At 37.4% G+C, this 15,703-nt stretch overlaps 5 protein-coding genes across 8 annotated transcripts; 2 read left to right on the forward strand and 3 right to left on the reverse strand.

Moving 5' to 3' along the window:
• Positions 1-1,869: 1,869 nt before the first annotated feature.
• Positions 1,870-6,993, reverse strand: LOC114523533 (carbonic anhydrase 1-like). The gene is made up of 8 exons (XM_028544492.1): positions 5,836-6,993; positions 4,178-4,240; positions 3,811-3,855; positions 3,270-3,598; positions 3,098-3,190; positions 2,968-3,031; positions 2,635-2,789; positions 1,870-2,439 (listed from the first exon to the last, which is right to left on the reverse strand). Exons 2-8 carry the CDS (start codon positions 4,227-4,229, stop codon positions 2,200-2,202), a joined length of 978 nt encoding a protein of 325 aa, XP_028400293.1. The 5' UTR covers positions 4,230-4,240; positions 5,836-6,993; the 3' UTR covers positions 1,870-2,199.
• A 1,935-nt stretch (positions 6,994-8,928) lies between these two features.
• Positions 8,929-9,895, forward strand: LOC114523843 (adenylyltransferase and sulfurtransferase UBA4-like). Its single transcript, XM_028544884.1, has 3 exons — positions 8,929-9,095; positions 9,210-9,321; positions 9,577-9,895. The coding sequence occupies exons 1-3, from the start codon at positions 8,964-8,966 to the stop codon at positions 9,879-9,881; spliced, it is 549 nt and encodes a 182-aa protein (XP_028400685.1). The 5' UTR covers positions 8,929-8,963; the 3' UTR covers positions 9,882-9,895.
• A 159-nt stretch (positions 9,896-10,054) lies between these two features.
• Positions 10,055-10,996, reverse strand: LOC114523842 (pyridoxal 5'-phosphate synthase subunit PdxT-like). The gene is made up of 2 exons (XM_028544883.1): positions 10,563-10,996; positions 10,055-10,421 (listed from the first exon to the last, which is right to left on the reverse strand). The coding sequence occupies exons 1-2, from the start codon at positions 10,902-10,904 to the stop codon at positions 10,089-10,091; spliced, it is 675 nt and encodes a 224-aa protein (XP_028400684.1). The 5' UTR covers positions 10,905-10,996; the 3' UTR covers positions 10,055-10,088.
• Positions 10,832-13,783, forward strand: LOC114523841 (probable pyridoxal 5'-phosphate synthase subunit PDX1). 4 transcript variants are annotated; one of them, XM_028544881.1, is made up of 9 exons: positions 10,832-10,922; positions 11,290-11,554; positions 11,907-12,002; positions 12,084-12,184; positions 12,263-12,343; positions 12,411-12,531; positions 12,656-12,802; positions 12,909-13,091; positions 13,390-13,783. In XM_028544881.1, the coding sequence occupies exons 2-9, from the start codon at positions 11,545-11,547 to the stop codon at positions 13,614-13,616; spliced, it is 966 nt and encodes a 321-aa protein (XP_028400682.1). In that variant the 5' UTR covers positions 10,832-10,922; positions 11,290-11,544; the 3' UTR covers positions 13,617-13,783. The 4 variants fall into 4 exon arrangements, with proteins under 4 accessions (XP_028400682.1, XP_028400679.1, XP_028400683.1 ...); XM_028544878.1 differs by lacking the exon at positions 10,832-10,922 and adding an exon at positions 10,996-11,062; XM_028544882.1 differs by lacking the exon at positions 10,832-10,922 and adding an exon at positions 11,127-11,209.
• Positions 13,672-15,530, reverse strand: LOC114523840 (caspase-7-like). The gene is made up of 4 exons (XM_028544877.1): positions 15,205-15,530; positions 14,990-15,033; positions 14,649-14,844; positions 13,672-14,375 (listed from the first exon to the last, which is right to left on the reverse strand). Exons 1-4 carry the CDS (start codon positions 15,428-15,430, stop codon positions 13,816-13,818), a joined length of 1,026 nt encoding a protein of 341 aa, XP_028400678.1. The 5' UTR covers positions 15,431-15,530; the 3' UTR covers positions 13,672-13,815.
• Between the last annotated feature and the right edge of the window lie 173 nt (positions 15,531-15,703).

Consider the following 15,703-nt stretch of genomic DNA (forward strand, 5'->3'; position numbering starts at 1 on the left):
TTCATTCCCCGTTCCATTCCCCGTTCCATTCCCCGTTCCATTCCCCGTTCCATTCCCCGTTCCATTCCCCGTTCCATTCCCCGTTCCATTCCCCGTTCCATTCCCCTATTCCCCGTTCCCTGTTTTAAAGATAGCCGTTTGTGATATGGAAGAATTAAATGGTTCGCCGCACAAGAGGTTTGTTAGTTGCAAAAGTGCTTCTTGAAGGCACAAGATTTTCATTTAAATTTCCTCCTAGAGGCTTGTGATATTACAACAGAACTTGGAGTCACCGTATTGCCTAAGGGTTGTTTTATGACGAGGGAGGGGAACTAGAGAGGTTTTTCTAGTTGTCCATGCACTTGCATGAGTCAGTCAATCACAAATTTCTCCAGTTGTTCCTCAGTTTTCTTTACTTACATGAACAAAATTTAGTCGTTAAATCAACTCGTTCATCACAGACAATATCAATTCCATTATTTGGTAATATACACAAGATTAAACTGCTTCAGACGATCATAATGCAAGACATTAGTTATCGTTTCGAGTGACTTCAATGATTCTAGTTCGGATTACCTCGATTACGACAAAATGAACATTTAACAAGTTAAGTTTATTGTTTACTGAATGATTGGTTTGGTATTTCGTTTCGTTTGTTTGGAAACAATTGAGCTCGACCCAAATAACTGGTTGATGAAGACTTTTGGGACTATGTAGAGAAACGTGGGCGTTAGACTGAACTTCACTCCCTGCTTGCAGTCCAGTGCAAACATGTTGACCAACGTAATCTTTTCGTCTTCTTCGTCTTCAACCAACGTTCCGTTCACCCCCCGGCGGAGATATCTCCTTGGTTACTTCAAAGACAGGTGCTCGTCAAAGGAAGGTCTTTTCAGTTTTGACGATTGATTTAACTTTGAAGTTCTTTGTTGCAAAAGAATTCCAATCATGTATAGATTTAATTGCATTTCTTATTGCAAATAATGGCTTTACGCTGTCTCTACTAACTTTCAACACAACACAACACACAAATACTGGAATGTGAAAATTTGGCATTAAAACATCGTTGAAAAGAGCCGCTTATCTGCGCTCCCGACAAGAACAAATAACAAGGAGGACAATTGCTTTTGAACAGGCATTATAATACGCGTGTTTTTGACACACTTTGTGTCCTTGTAAAAGACGAATGTGTCCTTGTAAATGGAAAAGTGTGTAGTTAAAAATCATGCCTCATGGACAAAAATGTCTAATATAATTTTAATTTGACTATTTAAAATGATTATTGTTTCTATTATAAAATTGACATTATTGAATATATTATATATTAAAAAAGGCTAGAGACTGACGGACCGTGCTTTGCATGGCTATGCTCTTTTTTATATGCTTGCGTTGTAATTTCACGTTGTAATTTCTAAGACTAAGTGATTATTGAACCTAAAGACAATGTGTGTCCTTGTAAAAATTCCGTATTATAATGCCTGCTTTTGAAGTAATTAACAAATAATTATAGTGTATGCTCATGACACACATCAGCTCATGCCGGTATAGATATTTCTCATCATTTAGTAATGTCACGGAAATGCTAGCGGTGCCGGGGATAAATGATAGCGTTGCCGGGGATATTTAGTAAAACTAAAAGCAGTATTTCCAGGCACTTGGCAAATGAAACTCGCAAGGAAAACTTGCAAATGAAGGCTAGAGGAATAGGGGTAAAAAACGATGTCAGGAGACAGAAAGTCTGAAAGCCAGAGGTTATAAACGAGGGATACAGTAGATCAAAGAAGGATATAATTGCCTGATGAGGTGATTGTGGGATCAACGGTGGTAATTTTGAAGACGGAACATGTCAGTAATTTGACAGCATTTTTTAAATATAAAACCAGCAGTCTGAAAGAGATTGTAGCGAGTTGTATTGTAAAGAACTTCCATTGTTTTTGTGCATTATTACCTAAATAACTAAAATAAAGTAAATAAACTAGTTATCTAAGTTATCAATTGAGGTTGGTTCATGCATCTTCTCATACTGTTAAGTTGAATCAGCCACAAGCACAATTATAGTACGCCAGTGGTAAAATGGAAACTTGTGCATTTATTCATAAATTTCTAAACTTCAAGGATAAGCTGTTTATTGTGATAATTTTATCTGAAAGTTCCTGTGCAGTGTTTAAAAGTAATCATGCTACAAGGGGTATATATGCAGTCATGTCCAAATTGGAATCATATTTATAAGAACAAGCATAAAGCTAAGCACAAACTCGCAAGAAATATAAACATATTTTCATTCATTCCACTAGCAGCACCAGCTGTTGTGGTAGACATTGTGGGATTTGTTTTGCTGGCAGTTTCATCAAAGTTGGATAGGACCATGCGTGCATTGAGAGCTTGAATAGGTCTGTGGTTGTTAACCAATGGTTTGGTCATGTTCATTGGGTCAACAAATTTCACGTTTCGTAGTTCTTCCAACTGGAAAAAATACACATGCATTTTATGAGCTAAGTCAGCCTCTGCTAACAGCAACTTGTGTGATGTGGTCTTTGTGAGAAAAACCTGAAACATGGTCTCAGAACAAACGACTTGTGCAGACAGTATATCTAACGGACAAAACGTTTTCACTGAACGGCTTATGTCAGGAGAGTTTGTATATGTAGATGATGTTACCTGTTCATGAGCTATCTCAACAGGATGGGAGAAGACGGTCCATGTGACAACTTCTTGACAGCCGGGTGTGGTCAAGGATCCATTGTAGCGATAGAATGATTTATCAACGGGAAGTAAACCCATTAATGAAGTAAGATTGAATTTGGCTTCAGAATCTGAAGTAAAAAAGCATACCGACGTAAAATATTTGGTTCGTTTGCGTCTGCTTTTGTTTTGTTCCTGTCTATTTCTGTTTCACTAACGACGGTTTCTGATATTTATTATGTTTGTGCTTGTTGGAGTTTTCTTTATTTTTCGCCCGTCTCTACCGCTTAAACGAATTATTCCACTTACTTGGCTCTGTCACGTTGTTCTTTTCGTGATGAAGAAAGTCAAAATTGCTGTTTCTCTTTCCTTGCTGCGGTGAAAACGAGTATATTAATATGTTGATATGTGACGATATTAACAAAAAAACCTTAAGCACCTTGAGTAACACTCCAAGGACGGCCAAACCATCAGATTTCGTGAGACCAACAGAAACGCTGGCATATTTGGAATTGAGATGAACCAAATGAAGCTAAAATTATAAAAGAATATTATAGCAGATCATGTCTTATAATTTCATCAAGAAACATGCGTCATTATATATTTCTCACCTCTGAAGGGTAGGACTTTCCATTGACAAAATGTTCTGACCCTAAGGTATGATTCGAGCCCCAATGAAAATGAAAAGCAGCCAGTTTGAACTCACCAGGCAAACCTCCGGCACTAATTTTTGGGGTGTTTGAGGCAGTGAAACCAGTGAAGGAGACACTGTACGAATGGCCGGTATTTTTGGCAATGACATTCACATTGGATGGGATTGCGCCATAATTTTGGAACGCGATATTTCCTAGGTCTTTGTTGTAGGTTGGATCCTTGATGTCAATTGGGGATTGGCGTGTGCCGTTGCATTGAGGAAAATGCTTGGCCCATGTGTAGACTCCTGAAGAGTTTAAAAACGAAACATTTTAGCGCGTCAGACGTGAAGAGCCACTGACTCACGGAGCACGAGAAAACAATTTCCCTCCCGCTTGCTTGTCTCGCGGTGTTGATGGTGTTTAGTTACCTCTGATGACTGGTAATGTACAGCGTTATCGTAATAACAAAAAGGTCATTCATGCGAGTCGACCGCTATAGGTCGCTACAGCTACCTACCATATTTGACTGAGGTATGATCCCATTTTGTATCCCCAGCTGCAGCTAAAACATACAATATATGTTTCTTGAGAAATGCTTGAATGCTCGTTAATATAAATTAAATATGCGACTCAATATAAAGACAAGCGCTTACTGAAAATCATTACACAATTAAACACTCATTAATCCATAATGATGAAGAGGATTGATTTTTTTCGGACAATTCATAAGTTAATGTTGTGGAACTGTTTTTATGTAGAAACTTGTGTTTCATTGTGAACACAGGAAACGGTGACTGTTAATATCTTCAAAGTTCCAGCGAAGGTTCCTTGTTCCATTTCGTGCCCGTACGTGTAAATAGATATTTGAGATTTTAAACACTTACCGGTATACCCGACCAGAACAAAGAACAAAAAACCTGACAGTTGCTGGAACATTCTTGGTTGCTCTTAATCATAAAGCAAACAAAGTATATTATTTATAATTATTTGAGGTATTAAACACTCACCCTATTCCCAGAGACCGGGACAGAACATAGCAAAAAAAACCCTGACAATAGACTTTTGCCTTTTAGCTTTCAAGCGCGCAATGCGTGGCGGTAGTTGATTATCGGAGTCCATTTGAGTTGTTATTTCGCCATGTGTTGGAGCGATTAAGTTCGACAACGATGCAAGAAGAATCAGCAAGGTTTTCTTACAAACAATATCGCTTCCAAGCAGAGAGATATCGCAACTCAAAGTTGCTTGATAGGCAACTACCGTCACGCAATGCGCGCTTCAAAGCTAACAGGGGGAAGGTCTATTGGTAAAACATTAATTCTTGGCTGATCTTAATCGTACACCAAACAAAGTATATTGTGTATAATTCTTAGCTAATGAAAGTATCAATGAACGTTTATGAATGGAAAAACAGTATGGCATTTTTAATGTGTAACATTTCATGCTATAACTACTATGTGATCAGTATAGATTACAAAACATGAAACAGACCGTAATTGCAGTAAAATCCAAAGGTCTTGTCTAACCCAAGCTATTATTATACCGTTTGAAAAGGATCAAACTCTCGAGTATTCTTGTAGTTTTGAACTTTGCGTGAACAGCGCTTGCAAGTTACTGTTGCAGCCTCAATATCGCGATGTTAGTTCTGTCTGTTATCTAACACTTCACAAATATCAACCTTTGGAGGCTTGGAGGTTTAGTGGACTAGACTGTTCTTACAGCTTTTGTAAGCAATAAAATCAAGCACTAAAAGCTGGCATATTTCATTCCAAGCTGCATAAATGACGCGCTTATGACAAGTATGCGATCAGTCAAACCACATACTTTGTTCTAATTCTGTGGAATTCTAATAAATATGATTAGTTTAATAGTTTATAGACAAGTTTTCAAAGCCGGCCCAAGAGTGAAGGATTTCCGCCCACGCGGAATAAGGTTAAAATTTCAGCCCTAGAACCCAGGTAGGTCCCTGGCGTAAGACGCTTGCGATGTTAACGTCTAGGTTAATGTTATGTTCACACTGGATACGTGTTTTTTGTCACTGTGTCCTTTTTTCATGTTACATCTGAACGGCTCATAGGCAGTAATTTCGTAGCCCGCAGTAATGAATCGATGCGTGTAATCGTAAAAATTCGATTCACCACAACTGAATTATCTCAGCAGTTAAAAGTTTGGAGCAAACAAACCTCTAAATCTATAGAGTTTTCAGATACTGTTTTTTGTTACACACAGCAATCGATTCCGACTTTTAGTGATCTTATTCATAAATCAATATACTGATGTTAATTACACTAACAATGGTAACAACATATCTTGAGTGTGGAAGCGGACACAGTTGAAATTTCTCTCTCTCTCTTAAGACTCCAAGAGGGAACACGACATACATTTGTCGGAATGCAACTCAGGAACGGATTACTGGTGTTAAATATGTTTTCACATCTGTTAGTTGAATTTAGTTCCTAAGTGCGTCATTAAACACGCTTAATAAAAAAATGAAGTATATCTCAAGAAATACAACAATAAGTAATATCATCGACATTCGACATACCTAAATCCAACTAGATTCAACAGTCCAAATTTGTCAAAAACTCTGAGTTTCTCTTGATGTGTCCTGCACTTTAACCAACCACGAATGCCAAGACCGGTTTTGTGGCTGAAGCTCTTTATAATGAAAATTTGCATTTCCCCATATATTGAGGAGCGTCACAAAGACGTTAATATTGGGCGAAGGGGGGTACTGACATTTGGACAAAATTTTGAGGGATATCTCGGGCTGATTCTTCGCTTACAAGTTTCTCTTTGTGATACGGAGGAATTAAATGCTTCGCCGCACAAGAGGTTTGTTAGTTGCAAAAGTGCTTCTTGAAGGCACAAGATTTCCGTTTAAAATTCCTCCTAGAGGCTTGTGATATTACAACAGAACTTGGAGTCACCGTATTTGGTAATGGCCCCTTGGTCAGCAACTCTCACCGCCTAAGGGTTGTTTTATGACGAGGGAGGAGAACTGGCGTGTGCACTTGAGAGGTTTTTCTAGTTGCCCACTTGCATGAGTCAGTCAATCACAAACTTCTCCAATTCTTCCTCAGTTTTCTTTACTTACATGAACAAAATTTAGTCGTTAAATCAACGCGTTCATCACAGACAATATCAATTCCATTATTTGGTAAAACACACAAAATTAAACTGCTTCAGACAATCATAATGCAAGACATTAATTATCGTTTAAAGTGAATTCAATGATTCTAGTTCGGATTACCTCGATTACGACACAATGAACATTGAACAAGTTAAGTTTATTGTTTACTGAATGATTGGTTTGGTATTTCGTTTCGTTTGTTTGGAAACAATCGAGCTCGACCCAAATAACTGGTTGATGAAGACTTTGGGACTATGTAGAGAAACGTGGACGTTAGACTGAACTTCACTCCCTGCTTGCAGTCCTGTGCAAACATTTTGACCAACGTAATCTTTCCGTCTTCTTCGTCTTCGACCAACGTTCCGTTCACCCCCCGGCGGAGATATCTCCTTGGTTACTTCAAAGACAGGTGCTCGTCAAAGGAAGGTCTTTTCAGTTTTGACGATTGATTTAACTTTTAAGTTCTTTGTTGCAAAAGAATTCCAATAATGCATAGATTTAATTACATTTCTTATTGCAAATAATGGCTTTACGCTGTCTCTACTAACATTCAACATACTGACACAACACACAAATACTGGAATGTGAAGGTTTGGCATTAAAACATCGTTGAAAAGACCCCACAAAAACGCCAACTAATTTGTGTGTTAGTACCCTAAAGGCTGTCAGTTTCCATGCACCTACGCGTTCTTCATACGCACGTACGTAAAAGTCTAAATCCTTATTCATGTTACCTTTGAAAAATCTAAGTGAATAAATCGAAGGAACTTAGTTTTCTGCATATTTTAGTAAGCATTAGTTGACCTAGATGTTAAATAATAAAAATTTAAAAGCATTTAAAATTCTCCGTACGTGTACGTGCGTATAAAAAACGCGGAAAGTGGAAAGCAGCCTTAAGGCTTACGTTAAACCACGTCGTATTTTGGTCGCATCGAATGAATTTCAAACAAGGGATAATTAGATAATATACGTCATTAAAGTTAAACGTCATTATCATTCATTATCTATTGTTTGAATGCATTCGAGGCGAAACTTTTGACGTACAGGGTGTCTCAAAAAAAGACGCAACACTTAAATATGCAGAACATTAATACAGGGTGTATCAAAAAAAACGCAACCACTTAATATCATGAATATCCTCTTTGTTCTACAACACAAAAGACGTTTGGCCCCTCGAATGCTTGTAATCATATCCTAGCGGCACAATCGTCGGTAAACAAAGTCGGGTGCGTAAACCAACGAGCTGAGTTGAAAGTATTTAACGAGTTAAATTTTATATACAATTTATTTTACAAGGTCGACAATTAGCATTCAAGTTATCATGCACGACAATAAAAACTCGTTGTTCGGTTGTTAGCTGTACCATTATTAGTTTAGCTGATTTGACTATTAGTAATGAACTGTACGATTAGAAGCCATTTTAAAATCCCAGGGGCATAAAATCTATTGAGCTTATGAACAATATGAATTTTAGAATATTAAGTGGTTGCGTTTTTTTTGAGACACCCTGTATAGCTCTAAAGCGCAACAGATACGCACCTCTGAGAATTGAAAATGCTTCATTTAAAATGCTAAAAGTCATTTTAGTTGAACTATGGTGCAAACCTGAACAATATTAATATTCTTGCATATTTAAGTGGTTGCGTTTTTTTGAGACACCCTGTAGATATGGTAGAGCCAGTAGGGACCTTAAGCATGTAGCGGATGGGAACACGACGACGGCAGCTATCAATACAATGCTTCATTGAAAAGAAACGGAATATTAAATACCTATGGGAGTTTCTGACGTGATATACGTTCGTTTATTGCGTCCTATGCAGAACGTCTGCATTTCAGGACCCACTGAGCGCTACCTCGAATTAGGCTCTATACAATTGTCCCTAAACGTAAACACAATGTTTTCAACGTCTTATATCTCGTTAGATTGGTACAGTTGATAATATACAACAACGCTTTATCTTAACATTTATTTAAAGTGCCTATATCACTTGTGGGATCTTTACGGATTTGAATAGAGCTTGAAAAATTAGTTTATAAGTTCTACAACCTTTTTTGATAAAGTTAAATAGTTTCGGAAATATTTACATCTAAACATGACGATTTGACTAAATTTCCGTCGTGCTCGGGGCCTGGGACTCAGGAACCGAGTTCTTTGTATTTTAATTCGATCTTCCAATAACGTAAAATATTTTGAGAAAAACTCGCCCAGTTGCTACAGCCATACACAACGCACCGTTCCCGCATTTATTTCTTGAAAAGCGCAAACTATATCGCCAGTGAAACTCTTCATGTTTACATTATAAAAGACGGCGTGTTTGCAAATCATTCCTGAGTCCCAGTCCCCCCAACCGACGTATTTTCGAAACTATTTAATTATGTCAAAAAAGATTGTAGAACTTATAAACAAATTTTTCAAGCCCTATTCAAATCCGCAAAGATCCCACAAGTGATATAGGCACTTTAAAGGATTTAAGGTCCCCAGTGGGTAGAGCTCCACAGTCCACACTCCACATTATATAGAGCTCACTGGCTGCACCAAGATGGCGGATTCAATCTCAATGCGCGTAGCTCTTTTTGGCATCAGAAAAACTTTTCCAAATGTTAAACAACTGCAAACGAAAGATCTGGATGAATTTATAGTTGGAAACAAGTATAAAAACCTTATTTTATTGGTTAGTAGCAGATAATAGCAAATAAACTCTGTTGTATTTTCATTATTTTGGATTTATATGAGGTGTTTGAGGAAATATTTATGAATATAGTTTTATATCCGCATTTGTTTCCAGGATGTTCGTGAGCAAGATGAATATGAAGTGAGTCATTTGCCAAATGCAATACGAGTTGAACCAGACGAGGCTGTTGACCAGGTTATGACGAAGATAAAAGAGAAGTTAGAAGGTAAGGAAGGGAATGAATTATATAACAGGATGGTTATCAAAATATGTCTTTCAGTCAAATCAGGTCGTGTCTCTATTACATCAATGTCAAGACAGCTTGTCAAATATAACTATTACAACATTGCCAGACAGTATTGTCCATCATTTGATTGTCTTTTGTATTGAACTATTCTGAATTTGCAATTATTTTGCATCCTTTTATGGAACATCTTCAGAAGACAATTGCTGACATTGCTGATTTCATTTTTTATTTCAGATATCTCAAACTATCATGTCAGGGTTGTTTGTTACTGTTCAGTCGGTTATCGCTCATCAGCGATGGCACAAAAACTCTACCGTCAATTTAGAAGATTGATAGAAACAGAACAAATTGACATTGTGTCCAAAATATATAATCTTGAGGGAGGGATATTTAAGTGGGCCAACGAAGGAATGGAACTGATTGATTGTAACAATCAGGAGACAAAATATTGTCATCCATACAACTTCCTGTGGGGCAAACTGCTTAATGCACAGCTTCGAATAAGTGAACCCACAAAGCAGCTGGCTCAAAATTGTTAAAGCATTGTTTTGCATATAAGTTTAGCATGAATAATGGTACATGTAATTAACATTATTCTACAATTAAAATTGATAAGGCAGCCCTGAAGCATAGAGAAACATTTAATAGTTGTATCTTACCAATTTTCTTCTTGTAATCAAGTCTAAAAACCTCATAAAACATAGTTTTTTGAAACATAGTTTATATTTATTTACAATATGTTTGGTTTATTTTCTTTCCATGATCATATTTAGAAAATATGCATGCCATCTTATGTCTTCTGTGAGTTCAGGATGGAATGCTAACGCAATGCAATTCTTCTCTTCAACCCCTACAATGACATCCGTACCCTCAATATGAAGTGTTGCAAGAGTTTTGACTGCCAGGCCATTTATAGCCACAATTCCTGGTGCTCTTATAAATACCCCATTGAAAATATCTTGTGGCTTATTCTTGGCAAATTTGGAGACTGCTTTTTCATTGATAGCTACTTGTCCTTCAAAGCTGTTCAGTTGTCTTCCAAAGAAATTTCGACTTGTCGTTACATTGATTCTTGCCAACTAGAAAGAGAAAATATCTTGCATTTAATTTTCACAGTATAGACCATGACATATGGAATGTAGTCTGTCATTGATAAAGTAGTACTGCATTGGCTCTAGATGATTAATAGTCAATTTGACGATAATTTTTTTAAGTTTTACCTTCGAAAAGCGACTCTGTTGGCCTTCCATAGAGTTCTCAATATTCTTTGACAGTGCAATCAAGCCAGCGCATGTCCCAAACACAACATGTTTATCATCATTTGCCCAAATGTTTAATTCATCCAAGATCGCATCATCCATAATCAGTGAACTAACCGAGCTTTCCCCACCAGGGATAATCAGGCCATCTAAACCTTTAACATCTTCAGCTTGGGTAACCCTAGAAATTTCAAGATTCAGGTTATCCAAGACACCACCATTTTGTTTCAGGCATCTTAGCAAAGCATACTCATGCTCTGAAAAGCCACCTTGTATTGCAAGAACACCAACTTTCAGGTTCATTTTGTGGTAGAGCAAAGAGTAAGTAACCTCTCTATTGTGTTCTGTGATATTTATAAATACAACCCTTGTGTTTCCACTTTCTCTCGATATTACACGGTTCAATGGGCTATAACATCTTATAGAGTGACGTATTTAGTTCTCTGTGTGGTTTGTCTGAGGTCATAAAATGATGCTATTTCCTCAATTTATTATGTAATATACGTTATGTAACATACGTTATGTAATATACGTTATTACTGCTGTGAAAACGTCAGATATTTTGACGTATTTTTGTACAAGAATTATTTTTATATTTTTGTTGCAAAGTTAGTTTATTGATCTGTGGTTTGTGGGAGGGGCTTACAATTGATTAAAGAGCTTGACGTTTATAATTCTGTCTTTACAGTGCTCCAAATAGCTCCAATGATTTGTTAAACCGAAAGTATTTACGTCCAGAGAGAGGAAAAGCGTCCTATATCATACACATTTCCTGTGAAATTTTTCCTGTTGTTACATCAATATTACCCAGTCTGATGTAATATCAGGTGAAATAAGAGCTCGTGATCATCGAAAAATAATCCAATTCTCCAATCTCCTGTTCTGGGAAGACCCTTAAAAAGTAAAGACTCCCAAAAAGGCTTTCACTATTAAAAACAGAACCATGCAAAATCGTAAGTATACTAACATTTATCACGATTTATGAAGTGAGGATATGTTTCAATGCAAGATATTGATTATAAATAATTAACTACACGTGGACGTTTAGGATATGAATATATTGTAGCAAAGATATCTGTTTAAAACAAGCTTTAGATTGTTTTGTGAATTTTTCCACGAAGCATAGTGCAATAGAAATAGAAATGTTGGTTTGCTGCTAGAGATTACCTTTTAAACAATTTTTTCCTTCTATCACTTATATTCTATTCAGTCTGCAGTCATGCATACCATTTGTCCCATATTTGACTATCTTGCCAGCCATTTGTACCATTCACACATCCATTGTTACTTTACTTTTTCTTTAAGATATTGCTGTTGATAATGTTGTAAATCTTTCAAAGAAAAGCATCATGAATGGACAAGTAGCAAACCATGTTAAAACTGATGTGAATCATCAAACAGGTAAACTATAATCAAGGTTATTTTATAGTGTATTAACTATCAATCACTGTATAACCTGTATAACTATGAATATCCATGTAGGAACATTTAAGGTGAAGTCAGGCTTAGCTCAAATGGCAAAAGGTGGCATTGTCATGGATGTCGTAAATGCAGAGCAAGCAAAGATTGCTGAAGCAGCTGGGGTATGACATCTCATTGAAATGATTTCTGTTTGTTTAAGCAATTAAAAAACTTACATTGATACAACCTTGTTTATTTAGGCATGTGCTGTGATGGCTCTAGAACGAGTGCCTGCAGATATTCGTAAACAGGGTGGAGTGGCAAGAATGTCAGATCCAAAGGTAGCCAAAAAGTTATTGTTTCAACTGTGTGTTTATCATTTCCCAATATATTCAGTTTTTGTTATAGATGATTAAGGAAATCATTGCTGCAGTGACAATCCCAGTTATGGCTAAAGCTCGCATTGGACATTTTGCTGAGGCTCAGATCTTGCAGGAAATTGGAGTGGACATGATTGATGAGAGTGAAGGTATTTGATATGCGATAACTTATCCCCTTATAAAACCATGCCACTAGAGGTGATGGAAATCACCATCAATGATCCTGGCAATGTGTGTTTTTCTCGGAGGCTTATTAAATCAACTTTGTTCCAGTTTTGACTCCAGCGGATTACACCCACCATATCCACAAACATCCATTCAAAATCCCCTTTGTATGTGGGGCTCGAAACTTGGGTGAAGCATTGAGAAGGATTGATGAAGGAGCCGCTATGATCAGGACAAAGGGCGAAGCAGGAACTGGTAGGCAAACATTATATATTCCATGCTTTGTGCTCTACCATATAGCTTGGTCCTTCAGTCTGTGCATATAGATTGCATAAGTATAAACCCACAATTATGTTTTTAGGTGATGTTGCAGAAGCAGTTCGTCATGCAAGACAGATCAACAGTGAAATAAAGCGAGCACAATCCATGGAAAGTTCTGAGCTTTATGCGTATGCTAAGGAGCTTCAAGTGTCGTACGAACTGCTGAAGAAGACGGCTGAGTTGGGAAGATTGCCGGTTGTCAACTTTGCTGCAGGGGGCCTGGGTAAGTTCCGTTGAGTTGTGTGTCATATGAAATTGGACTTTAAAATGTGTCAGAAGTTAGTTCGTTGTGGTTTAGGTCATCAAAATGATGATTTCAGAAAAGTCTAAGACCTTGATATATATACTCTCAGGCTGATAATTTTTTCAAAAAATTCTAATGTTGACTACAACAAGAGAATTTAACAGCATGCCTGAAATGAAATTAATTTGTCTTTTTTGAAATTTTGAAATCTTCAAACATAGATCTCAAAATATCAAAGTGTGCACAAATATTCACATCCAATCTAATTGTTTCTTAGCAACACCAGCTGACGTGTCATTGCTCATGCAGTTAGGCATGGATGGTGTGTTTGTCGGCTCGGGCATCTTCAAAAGTGGGAATCCGACCAAGCGTGCGCATGCTATGGCACAGGCTGTCACTTACTATGATAAACCAGCAAAAATAGCTGAGCTCAGTGAGGATCTTGGGCAAGCTATGTCAGGACAGCCGGTCACGGATGAAACTAGAATCTTTAGTTATAAGTAGAACAATTTAGTGACGAACTATAAAAAACAGGATTTTCTAGGAAATGTCTGTTGACATTGTCGCAATACTTTAATGCTAACCATAAATTCTGGTACATTCAGGAAATTACGTCTTGAGATATTTATCTATTGGAATAAAATAGAGCTTATGTAGTTCTTTCTATCCCACGCTGCATTGATATTATCATGTCCAGTTATGTTTATGAGATCCGATCTGGATGACCTAAATACACTCGATGTCTTAACATGAACATCTGGACTGGCATTTGCTTCGTACCGTTCACGTGATCATCATGACTTGACATGTCGGCAACGATTGCATTAACACGTGTTAACATTTCCATGACGTCTTCATCTTTCATTCGTTCCTCAAAGACTCGGGTTAGCGCGCTGATCAACCATGTTCCCATTTTCGGGGAACTTTTCACCCCTAGGGTGAATCTTCGGTGGGAGATATGATCCGGGGTAGTGGAGTAGCATACTAAAAAATCTGCTTGTGTTGGAAGTCTGGGTACGACTTTCTCATCGAAACCTGCATCATGGGTTATAGGACCTTGCTTTATAGGAACTCCGCGGTCGGTCTTCGTTCCCCGGCAAGCTGAGATGAAGAACATCTTTGGTTTTCCACGCAGAGCTTCACATTGCTTCCCGTTCACCCGTGATGTCATTTCGTCGACTTCGACAATCTTCTTATCCGTTGTTAAAATACCTTTTCTTCTGCCATGACTTGATATAAACACAAGAAGGCCATCATGGGCAGCTGAAGTGAAAATAAGCGAGAAAAAGAAAGCGAAAAATGAAAAGAGAAAGTTTATTTTCATTTGCTATGAATGATTTCCCTCATCGAGTTCATCTCTTCGTCTCTACACGCCAGACCTAGTCACAATAAGGTGATCATGATCATAGTGCCTCAAAATCTTTCAACGTTTAGAAAATCTGATCGTCCTTCATCAGTTCATCTTATCCACACGCTCTTCAAGAATTTACGTCCACAGTTTAATAATTCCTGAAAAAATATAACGATTGAACGTACCTATTTCAGGCGAGTTTGAGATACGATCCATGATTTCCAGGGTGTCTTTGCGTACAACGTCATTATGAACATGAACGGTGTTAAATCCAGCATTACTGAGTAACCTCTCGATATTTTCCCGATCCGCTTCGCCGCCATTTCGAGGACCCATCTTGCCATCAAAGTTTATGTTGATTATGAGAACGCAGTAGGGATTCTATAGAAATGAAAACTTTATTTCAGTGTGTTTGAGTTGTCCAGGATACAGCTAGATTATTATATTCTCTCTCAGAGTAATTTGAGCGACGTCAGTTGCATTGCCAAGCGTAATCGCATTTCCAACTCACATGTATCTAACTTACCTTCATTCGAACAATTTTTTCTTCATCATTTCTTCTCAATGAAACTATTAATGAAAGGAAATGATCCATTTATAAAAAGTGTTACATCGCAGTTGTTTCATCTCAGACAGAAAGTATAAATGATTTTCATTTTATGGGTGAGCATGTATATGTTCATGTTGGATATGTTCAGAATGTCACTGTATTGAAAACTGAATTTCGAAGCTTCAACTGACCTTCAAGTATTCGGGTCGCTCGGCCTAAGCCTCCGTCAGAGTTAACATGATCAACTTCGTCATAGACTCCTGTCCTAGAATCATACGGCACTCTGCATACATCGTCATCGTCACTGTCACTGTAGTCGCTGTCATGGTCGTATTTCGTTATTATTAACCTTGGTAAAGGCACATTCTTTCTTATCCAAAGCCATAAACCCAACAGCCATCTGAGAAAAAACCGCATTATCAGATCTCTCAGAACACTTTTCAAAACTCCTGAGAGAATATACTACTCCAGGGGTGCTTCTTGCTGCCCTGGTCTTAATCTTTGCTGTTCTTGGGTGGAAACAATAAATAATTCTTTTTAACACATGCAGAACGTTATAAAGACTTACAAGCGAAAATGAAAATTGGAGAAAAGTGAAACTAAATTCGATTTAATAAAAGACAAGGTCATAGGAACATGCGTGGGCTAATTTGTTTTAGCTTTGAAAGAATATATAAGAAAGTAAGGTGG

The sequence above is a fragment of the Dendronephthya gigantea genome, unplaced genomic scaffold (genome assembly GCF_004324835.1).
Source record: "Dendronephthya gigantea isolate DGI-Jeju-01 unplaced genomic scaffold, DenGig_1.0 000028F, whole genome shotgun sequence".
Taxonomy (NCBI): domain Eukaryota; kingdom Metazoa; phylum Cnidaria; class Anthozoa; order Malacalcyonacea; family Nephtheidae; genus Dendronephthya; species Dendronephthya gigantea.

Bases quoted from the DNA above. Each gene is read 5' to 3' on its own strand.
- LOC114523843 (XM_028544884.1), top strand. From the start codon at position 8,964: ATGGCGGATTCAATCTCAATGCGCGTAGCTCTTTTTGGCATCAGAAAA. The intron at 9,096-9,209 runs GTTAGTAGCAGA...ATTTGTTTCCAG, and splicing joins ATAAAAACCTTATTTTATTG to GATGTTCGTGAGCAAGATGA. The intron at 9,322-9,576 runs GTAAGGAAGGGA...TTTTTATTTCAG, and splicing joins GATAAAAGAGAAGTTAGAAG to ATATCTCAAACTATCATGTC.
- LOC114523840 (XM_028544877.1), bottom strand. From the start codon at position 15,430: ATGCGGTTTTTTCTCAGATGGCTGTTGGGTTTATGGCTTTGGATAAGA. The intron at 14,845-14,989 runs GTAAGTTAGATA...TCATTTCTATAG, and splicing joins AAAAAATTGTTCGAATGAAG to AATCCCTACTGCGTTCTCAT. The intron at 14,376-14,648 runs GTACGTTCAATC...TTTTCACTTCAG, and splicing joins CTCAAACTCGCCTGAAATAG to CTGCCCATGATGGCCTTCTT.
- LOC114523533 (XM_028544492.1), bottom strand. From the start codon at position 4,229: ATGTTCCAGCAACTGTCAGGTTTTTTGTTCTTTGTTCTGGTCGGGTAT. The intron at 2,790-2,967 runs GTAAGTGGAATA...TTTTTACTTCAG, and splicing joins GAACAACGTGACAGAGCCAA to ATTCTGAAGCCAAATTCAAT. The intron at 2,440-2,634 runs GTAACATCATCT...TATTTTTTCCAG, and splicing joins TTGAGATAGCTCATGAACAG to TTGGAAGAACTACGAAACGT.
- LOC114523842 (XM_028544883.1), bottom strand. From the start codon at position 10,904: ATGAACCTGAAAGTTGGTGTTCTTGCAATACAAGGTGGCTTTTCAGAG. The intron at 10,422-10,562 runs GTAAAACTTAAA...TTCTCTTTCTAG, and splicing joins AACAGAGTCGCTTTTCGAAG to TTGGCAAGAATCAATGTAAC.
- LOC114523841 (XM_028544881.1), top strand. The intron at 12,003-12,083 runs GTAAACTATAAT...ATATCCATGTAG, and splicing joins TGATGTGAATCATCAAACAG to GAACATTTAAGGTGAAGTCA. The intron at 12,532-12,655 runs GTATTTGATATG...ACTTTGTTCCAG, and splicing joins CATGATTGATGAGAGTGAAG to TTTTGACTCCAGCGGATTAC.